General features: G+C 35.2%; 1 protein-coding gene across 1 annotated transcript; it reads right to left on the bottom strand.

The window, feature by feature from the left end:
• Positions 1-3765: 3765 nt before the first annotated feature.
• On the bottom strand, positions 3766-8530 carry LOC102588208 (peptide methionine sulfoxide reductase B5-like). Its single transcript, XM_006363897.2, has 3 exons — positions 8156-8530; positions 6748-6904; positions 3766-4130 (listed from the first exon to the last, which is right to left on the bottom strand). Exons 1-3 carry the CDS (start codon positions 8446-8448, stop codon positions 3978-3980), a joined length of 603 nt encoding a protein of 200 aa, XP_006363959.1. The 5' UTR covers positions 8449-8530; the 3' UTR covers positions 3766-3977.
• Between the last annotated feature and the right edge of the window lie 1926 nt (positions 8531-10456).

Raw genomic sequence — 10456 nt, 5'->3', positions numbered from 1 at the left:
AAGTCATGAAATTTTTTCGATTGATTTGCTCCATTCTCTTATGTGAATGTGGTAGCAGGATATAATGTGTCTGAAAATGACAAGTGGTTAAATGTATGAATATGAGTATGGTAAAATGTTAATGGTCAATTGTGGTAATTAAAAGGATGAACATTATGGGTTCTTATTATGGTCTTTCAAATGTGAAGGTAATTTTTTACCATCAAAGTGATATGAAAGGTTATTGGTCACATTGGATTGGTGCAATCCAATTTGAAAGTTTTGTAAATTCTCCATCAAAATAAAAAAAATACAAAGTGATAGTACATTTAGTACTTTTAAAGTGATGTTGAGGTGGGTCAAATAAATTTGATAATGTCAAAGTATGACTAATAAAAACTTATGGAGCATTGTACAAATGGTTATGGTCATTACTTGAATAGAATGTGACTTGTGTTCATTTGGATAAGGACATGTTCATGTATGGTTAGATAAATGTCACATCTCACCTCTACGGGAGGTTTGAGATATTGAAAAAACTAATATATTTTGACATGAATGGTCATTTTGGTCATATACTTTGAGTACTACACAAATATTGTGGTATGTTTTATTATGAACTGTTGGAGGACAAAAGAAATTAATAATTCTTTCCTATAAAGGTTGTGGCCATGACCAAAATAAATATTGTTGTGTGGCAATACGAATTTGTCATTGGTTGTCAAGAAATATGTCTTGTATGTGATAATTTTAACCATGACAATAATAATAATTTGCTCCTTGAAGGAGATGGTCACCATAAGAATGGTTGTGTGAAATTTGTGGCAGTACACAAAATTAATTGAAAGTTTCGGAAGGACTAATTTGTTACTATCCAAAAAATGAAATAGTTCATAATATTGAGGTTGTAGTAAGTCTCAAAAGAAACTTTTTAAGTTTCGGAGGAATTGAAAAGAAAAATTATTATATTGAGACTGTAAATTATTGAAAAATTAAATATCTTCAGATTACTACAATCAAAAGCGGGTTATGAATATTTACATAAAAGGTTACCCGCCTTTCTCTTGTTTGTTGTATAAAGATATGGGCATGATGAAGGAACCACATGCAAAGGTAAACTAGAAGTTTACTATAATAAATATCAGCTGGCATAACCGGTTGACCATTCTGGTTCAGATGTGATGCAAAAGAAATTGAGAAATTCACGTGACTATATGTTTGAAGAAATAAAAGATTCTTCAAGAATTTTCTTGTGTTGCTTGTTCTCATGATAAAATGATCATTGTACCAGTTAAGGTTGGGATTGTATTCCTTGAAATTATTTGGAACATATAAAAAGGTGAATATGGGCTCGTTCACCTGCCATGTGGACGACTTACTATTATTATTTAATAGATACATCTATGGTATGGTCGCATGTGCATTTGTATCAACTTACAAATTGGTTTTGTAAGGTTGTTTGCTCAAATTGTTAAATTAAGAGCACAGTTCCAAATTATAAAATTATGTTGATAATATTGGCTGGTTTAGCAGAAATTGTTTGCCTCCAATTATAGCTAGACCATTGATTATGAGAACAAATCTCTCAAATAAAATTTGGTATGAGATGAGTTTATTTAACATGTATGCATCAAGACAACAAGGTTCTCCCATCACAATTGGTTCAGGGTCAGGAACCAAATAATTTCCTTCTAAAAATTTGATGTGTGCACATATGATTTTATTGCTCCACCACACACAAAGATGGATCCCCAAATGAGGTTGGGGTAAATGTTAGATTTCCTAACATTAGGGGGAGATATGTTTACCAGCTGAGATTATGTGTGGAGTGAATTATCTAGATCCTCGTTAAAGAAATGTGACCTTGAAGTTCAAGAGATAATTCATTTGCAAAATGTTGCAAATAATTTGCCAGATGTATTTGTTGACCCAATATTTTAATTAAGCTGCAAATGCTCCAATAAATAGTCTTTCAAGGACAGAGTCTATGGTACGCCAGAAGCGTGATAGACCAATCGATTCCAAACGTAAAACTTCTTAAGGAAGGAGAGGAACAAATTATCAAAATGATCATGATAATGAGGTAAGTGCTTTGAAAGAGCACTATGACAAAAACTTCATAAAACCTTGGCAAAGGTTCAGGTACCTGAAAATGATGAAAATGAAAAGATCTCAATAAGTTATGTCGTATTGGAATCGATATCAAAATGACCATCGATGGTATCTTTGATATGAAGTAGCACTCAATGCTATAAATGGTTACGAGGATCTTAAATTTGAATTTGTCATATAATGTGGACTGATAAATGATTGGCCAAATAAAATGCACTATTCAAGTATATTTTGTTTCACTTAGAAAAGTGATGTTTTTGAACTTATAGTTCATAGATCAAAATATATGTCAGTGGGTACAAATGAATCATTGTACGAAAGTATAACCGTAAGATATAAAGTACGGTTTGTGCCCCGGGGCCTAAAGGGTTTTCGCAGAAGTCCTGACATTATTAAATGGAGATATGTTCTCCAGTGGTGGATGCAATGAGACTTATTTCAGTCTGGCAATAGATGAAATACTTGAATATGTATAATGACTGGTTATCATGTCGAACTAGACGATGAAGGTTATATGAAAATTCTTGAAGGATTTAAAAGGTCTTAAAACAATTCCATTGAGTACCCAATGGTTCTTAGACTGCTTAACACAGAGAAATAATCTTTTCAACCTCATGAAAATGATTTAAAATGTCATGTATTAATGCAATTGGTGCACTTGCAGATTGCTGGTTATGCAAATGCTAGAAGATTATTTTATATTTATATAAAGTTATGTGAGGGGATTGTCATATTATCATTCAAGTTATGGCAAGAAACTAACAAAGCAAGTGATTCAACACCAGGGGCGGACCCACGTGGGTTCCAGGGGGTTCACCCGAACCCCTCGGCAAAAAAAAAATACACTGTATATATAAGATGCAGAATATTTATTTGATCTGTATAAAGCTCGATCGCAAATGAGCTATTTGTTTACAGATGAAGGAACAACAATTGGCATTCAAAGAATCAAACATTGGTAACCACTCCTTCAAATTATGCAGAAATAATATAGATCTATGAAGTAAGTCGGGAATGTGTTTGGTTGGAATCATGATCTATTATATTCAGAAAATATGTGATTTTCCTTTGGCAAAGGATATTCCAACCACCATATACAAAAATAATATATAGCGCAATTGAAGGGAGGATACAATCAAAGGAGATCGGACAAATCATATTTCACCAAAAGTCTTTTTCACACATGATCTTCAACAAAGTGATGAGATAGACGTTCAAAGGCTCGTTCAACTGATAATCTTGTAAACTTATTCACTAAAGATTGCCAACATCAATATTTGAGAAGTTGTGATACAAGATTGGAATGCATTGTTTTCGAGATATCAAGTAAAGTTTTTATCAAGGGAGAAAATTACGCGTTGTACTTTTTTCCTTCACCATGGTTTTATCCCAATTGGGTTTTCCTAGTAAAGTTTTTAACAAGACAACATTCAAAGCGTATTAAAAAATATGTGTACTCTTTTTTCTTCACTAGAATTTTTTCCCATGGGTTTTTTTCCTAGTAAGGTTTTAACGAGACATATTATCTATGGACATCCAAATTATTGGGGGGTTTTCAGGGTGTGTCATCATGACCTTGACTTTTGGATCGTGCAAATTAGTATCATCATTAGAAGAAAAGGCATTGGACTTGACATAGGAACAACATTCCATGCATCAGCAGTTATATCAAAGTTGTAAAATATTTCTATCGAATTCGTCTAGATTTTCCTATATATTGAAGCCAAATTACAAGAGGTTAAGAATCATTTCCAAGAAAGCACAAGACTAAAAGTAACTTTTATTTCCAAAACACAACACTGCCATCAGTAGTTAACATATCATCATATAAACTATGCATGAGAGATATAAAGCTGTGATAACCATCACATCCCAAGTGCGATAGATTAAGAATTTGCTGGTGTAAACTTGAGGGAAACACTATTGACACAATGGCGTTCATCCGTTGGGGTAGGGAACCCCTCACCCTTGAAAACATGACCGAGATGGCCGCCACAAGCTGCACAAGTAATCTCTACCCTCCTGCCATCAGGGTCAGGCTGAAAAGCACAATTATATCACACATCAGACACTGCCACAATGTCAAATCTAGAAAAACTACCAAGGAGGAAAAAAATGGAAATGTTGAAACAATCTCATTACCAACACATTCGAGAAAATCAACGGAATACCTCCATGTGTGTTGACTGCCTTTTTAAAATCTTAGAAAAGGTAATGGAACGAAGATTTCATAAAGCCTTTACTAGGTCAATATTTTAAGGGATCGGTGTTTTCTTTCTCAAATTCAAAAATCTAACAATTAAATAGCTTTAGGAATCACGAACATGACTTGGTTATAGCTAACTCGAGTGTCAGATTTTTGGTGAAGAAGGAAGTGGGGATTGCAGTTACAACAACATACCCAGTGTATCCCACAAATGAGGTCTGGGGAGGATAGAGTTTACGCAAACCTTACCTACCATAGGAGGTAGAGAGGTTGTTTTCGATAGACCAGCATACGTCCATAAACTCTTCAATGCAGAGGGGGACAGGAATATTGTGTTGGGTGATTCAGAAAATTCCAAGAGCCGTCAAGATTTTAGGTACTGTAGGCATATAAAGTTTGAGGAGGTCAAAGGGGCAATCTGTAAAATGAGGGGGAAGAACGATCAGGACAGATGGGATTCATGTGGATTTTTGAAAAAGAGCAGGTAAAGTAGGTATTGATGTCACTTTAAGGACGAGTTAAAATGCTCAAAGAATGGAGGTGGAGTACAATGATCCCATTGTACAAGAATAAAAGTGATATTCAAAATTACAACAACTATAGGAGTATTAAACTACTAAGCCACACTAGGGAGAGGGTGGTAGAGATGAAGGTGACGAAGGATGTGCCTATTTCTGAGAACCAATTCCAATTCATGTGGGGATGATCAACTCGGGAAATCATTCATCTTCTGAGGTGATCAACTCTGGAAATCATTCATTGACTTAGAATAGGCATTTGATAAAGTCCCAAGGAGGTTTTGTGGAGATGCTTGAAGTCTAGAGGTTAATCTTTGGCATATAGTAGAGCGATTAAGGACATGTACGATGGAATGAAAGCCCAAGTGAGATGATGGAAAGAGACTGGGAACACTTCCCTGTCGAGATGGGGTTGCATTAGGGATAAACTCTTAGCCCTTTTTTATTTGTCTTGATGATGGATGAATTGACATATACTCAAGGGGAGGTATCATGGTGTATGTTATTTACATATGACATAGTATTGATTGACGAGACACGTGTCGGAATTAACAATAGACTAGAGATGGACCCTAGAGTCTAAAGGTATCCGGTGAACAGGACTAAGAGAGTTCATGAAGTGTAAGTTCAATGACGCATCACAAGAGGAAGATGTGGAAGTGGGGATTGATACACATGTTATCCCCAAGAAGGAAGCTTCAAGTATTTCAAGGAGATGGGGAAATCGAATGTCACACATCTTATTGGAACAACTAGGATAAAATAGAGGCTGCTCACATCATGTGAAAAAACGTGTATTCAATAGGGTGGTTATTAGACACATGATGTTGTATGAGGCAGAGTGTTGACTAGTAATTCACACATTCAGAAGATGACAGTAGTGGAGACGAGGATGCTTAGATGGATGTGTGGGCATAGTAGGAGAGATAAAATTACGAATAAAGATATACGAAGCAAAGTGGGAGTGGCCTTAGTGGTGGACAAGAAGCGGGAAGCGAGACTAAGATAGTTCAGACATGTAAAGAGTAGCACAAAGATGCCCTAGTGAGGAGGAGGAGGTGCGAGAGGTTGGCAGTGATAGGTCTAAAGAGAGGTAGATGTAGACTAGAGAAAAGGTGATTAGACATGACATGGCGTATGTTCAACTCACCAAGGATAAACCTTAGATAGGAAAGGACTGAGGTCGAGGATTAGGGAGGAGGCTTAGAAGATAGTCGAATGATTTCTCTCTTTCTCATGGGAGAGCATGGTTCTAGCATAGAACACTTGTCTGCACCCTTTTTACTCATTAGTATTATTCTATTATTATTTTTTCTTCAATTGTATTATTCCCTCTGTTTCTTATACTTGAGTTATCTTAAATATTCTTGTTGTCAATATTTTTTTTCTACAGTATTTTCACCAGTTTTTCTCTTGTATTTGTCAAATCTGTTTTTGAAAACAGTTTCCTTGAGCTGAGAACCTGTTTACCTCACACAAAGTAGGGGTGAGGTTTAGTTTCAAAAAAAAGTATGGGTGAGGTTTGCGTGCACCTCCTCCTCCCTAGAGCCCATTGTGGGATAACACTACGCATGTTGTTATTGTAGGAATGAAAAACAGTTTGTCTTCACTTTTTACTCCAGAATCATTTGGAAATGGCAGGAAGAAAGAGAAGTAATAGAAGGTAGCAAACAGAAGTTAAAAGAAGGTGCTAACATAAGGAGGCAGACCTCCCAAAATCTAAGGCTAGACTCTACTTTTGGTACGGCAGGGAGGGCATTCATATCATTGTTGCCTCATATAAGAACTCTATACTCTATCCCAGAAGCTAAGGGGGAGCGATGACCCCATGCAAAAACAATGGCTCTCCTTGAGAATGAGTATTTTTATCTAAAGATTGTAAAAATGACAAAACTGTAATGATCTGACGAGGAGTAAGAGAAGGAAGCTCACAGTGCGATTAATAGCTCCAGGAAAACCCTCAAAGAAAGCTGGCCAACCACAGCCTGAGTTGAATTTTGTTGTGGACTTGTAGAGGGGAGTGCCGCATCCTGCACATTGGTAGACTCCTTCAGCAGAAAACTTGTCATACTCTCCGGTGCCTGGATACCTGTGAAGTAATTCTTTATGGTAAATTCTTCATCTATTAATTAATTAATAAGCATCATGGTCATTCCACTATGTTATTTTTCCTTGTCAAATATTTGAGTCTCGAAAGTAGAAGAAAATAAAAATATATTGAATCACAAGATTGGTGTTGAACTTTTATAAACAGACATGCTGAGCATACACGAGGAGAACAAATTCAAGCAACTCTGCTTGGAGAAGCTCTTATCTTGCATCATATCCAACCAGAGAGATGAGATTCTGAAGATTAGCATATAACAAGGCACACTTAAATGTGATAAACTTAGCTAACCAGCCTTCTACAACTAGGAGCTATGTCCTTGTGGATAGTCTATTGCTAAAAATGCTGCATGTAAGACATTAACAATATCCAGAATATGTAACAGGGTTTACTTCAAAGGTAACATAGCAATGAGTTAAATGTTAAGCATCACCGAATTGTGATAATCCTCATGCCAAAGTGGTGAACAAATTCTCCACAATGCTTGTTTGGAGGGACTCTCCCCTCACCTCTCACAAACACACACACATCTTAAGGAAAAAGATACTGACTGAAAAAGTGTCCAGGGAAAGCAAAAATTGTATTTAAGAACCCTCTGAAATTTGATTACATGACCCCTATTTTACACAAGATCCATCTAGTGTTCTTCGAATAAAAATGATTCTCATGATGAGTTTTCATTTCCAAAGCAATTCACTTTTTTATCAAGACCAAACGCAATTCCTTTTAGTAAATGTCATTAAACATCTGACATTCTCAAGATTTCTCGTCATTTAAACAGGATATTGGGTGAATTCAGAAAGAAACTCCACAAGTTTGCATACTACCCTTCATTAAACTTGGCACTTTCTCCCTGACTTTACACAAATATTAGAACCGAGTTTCAAATTATTCAGGAGAATTTATAGAAAATACAGAGTAGAGTCACGAAACTGCAGAAGCTCATTAAGGCCTCTTGCAATTTAAAACATTACAAAAAAATCTTGAAGTTATAAAAGCCTAGAACCGGTCACTGACATCAGTTTACAAGCTAAAAGCGTAAACGTGAAATAACAAGCATTTCTTATAATAAGTAAACTCGAGAGGAAAAACAAAATCTAGCATGAATTTAGTAAACGAACATCTAAAATGATCATCCAGATTGAGTTGTAGATCTAAAAAATATTAACAACTACTTGTATATTTCTAGCTAAAATTAGTAAAAACCGGAGCGATTAAAGAAGAAGAACATACTCAGTGCCTTTCTGTCTTAGAATACGGAACTGCTCAGGAGATAGAATTGCACGCCAGTCTTCCTCTGACTTGTGAACGGAGCCTGGTGCAGCCATAGCAACAACCCCACCTCTGAACCCTCTCTTACTTGAAGGAACAAATCCAGATGATGATGATGAAAACCTGAATTGGGTCTTGGGATGGCCACAAATGCTAACAACCCTTTTGGCTTGGAATCTCAAGAATGGGGTAGCGTTGAAAATCAGAGGGGTTGAAGAAGCAAAAGGTGAGATTTTGAGAATATGAGAACCCATCGAGATAAGATACTCCTATTATACTGTACTTTGTTTATTATTATTGGTCACGCAAAGACCAATTCTAAGTATTTGTGTAGTGAATCCATATACTTTCTCTAACTACCACCCCTTTGAAAGTTTTTTTTTCTTTTGGGCTTTTATTAAATCCATTAAAATTTGGGAAAAGAATCCAAATATGCCACAGAGCTTTGAGAAAAAACGTATTTATGACATATGCTAAAAAATTGGTTTATTAATGTCATTTTCGTTTGAAAAAAGGCTTATTTATATGTCATTATGGGTTAACTAAAAACTTATTTGATTTTGCAAAACCGTTATGTCCACATGGCAAAAATTTTGCTTGATTATGTGCTGAATTGCTAGTTGAATATTACGTGACAATTGATTATCCCTATTTTGGTGAAAATTGTTTGATAAGTATAAATCTAGACTTGTAAAATTAGAGGGTGGTTTTTTATATACTCTTGTCACTACTTCTTCGTTGTCAGTCTATGAGACATACTGAGTATATGTGGTTTCGTCTCATATTACACTTGTTACACTCCTTTGTGGTGCATAATTGATTCCAAATATGAGCACATCTTGTGGAGCTTTCTGAGTTGTTCCACGGCCCACACCTCCATCTATCTCTTTATTTATGTTGTTATTTTAGTATTTAGACAAAATATTTTTTACGTCTAGACTTGTCATTTTAATTTCAGACTTGCACCGTATTTAGAAGTTCTTGTACTTATTATACCAAATCTTTGGTGGTATTTTAGCTTTTCCGCATTTTATATTTGTGAAAGATTTAGAACCTGTTTGGAAAGTCATCTTGGTAATTGGATTTGGTGTAATTGGTGTAATTACTGTAATGTCTCATTTCTTTGAATTTACTTTTAATTGTGAAATGACTATTTTTCCCTTCCTCTTACCTTTTGCATGCTTAGTTTGGGTTGCGAAATTGGTTGGTGCGGTCCATCATGTGATCGAGTGTGTGTTTTTTTGTGATTTTGCCCCTTTTGAGTTGAGAATTTTTTATATGGTTGACTTTGGTTAACATTATGAGTTTCGCGCGTCGTATGAGAATTTCGTCAGTTTTATTGAGTCCGGAACGTCGAGTTTGGTCTAGTAAGGTGATCGATTAGAGTCCCGAGACCTTAGGTTGTGATTTAGATATTTAGGTAAAGAGTTGAATTTTTTGCCTAAATGGGTTCCAAGCCGGTAATAACCATATTTTTATTGAAATATGACGATCCCATTGGTTCCAAAACATATTTTCTGATGAATTTGCACTATTGGTTCGTGTTTATAGGATTCCAAATGAGTTTCGAGGGTAAAAAAATGTTTTCAAGGTTGTTGGTGCACACTTTTAGTGGCGAAAATAGACTTTTAACGACGAAATAATGAGTATTAGTGACAAAATTGCTGAGTTAAATATTTATTCGAACTCATTTCGTATTTTTGATATTTTGGGAGATAGAAGTCGGTTTGAGGTGATTTTTTATGCATTTTTCTTTCATAATCATTGGGTACGTATTTCTAACTCTATTTTACTCTTTTCCCAAGAATATCCCTTTCATATTTCATGATTTTTATCCATTAAGTTGAGATTTTAAACCCCAAAGTAGAGAAATAAAAAATTATTGATTTGAAGGTCGATTTGGAATGGGTTTTTATTGATTTTAAGGTCCTTGTATTGTGGGTAAACTAATCTTGACAAAAAATTTACGAAATTTCTCATTTTTTACTGCATTTCTAATGAGGGTTTCGGAATTTTTCTCCTAAAGTTGGAAAAGTAGTAAAAATTTTATTTAGAGCTCGATTCTTGCTTTTTAGTGGGTTTTTCAACCACGAACTCCGGCTTGTAAAACTTAATTTTCAACTAAAAATTTGATTTTTCCCTTATAATTTCCAAAGTGATTTTTGCAATATTTTACCCCCGATTTCAAATCTTATCAATATGGGTATCATTGGACTACGTTTGATAAACTCTTTCTATTCTTGATAGTTGAGGATCGTTTTT

This window comes from Solanum tuberosum, unplaced genomic scaffold, assembly GCF_000226075.1.
Source record: "Solanum tuberosum cultivar DM 1-3 516 R44 unplaced genomic scaffold, SolTub_3.0 scf00470, whole genome shotgun sequence".
NCBI classification, from domain to species: Eukaryota; Viridiplantae; Streptophyta; class Magnoliopsida; order Solanales; family Solanaceae; genus Solanum; species Solanum tuberosum.
Note: the sequence above shows the minus strand (reverse complement) of the source record. Positions and strands in the feature narration are given on the sequence as shown.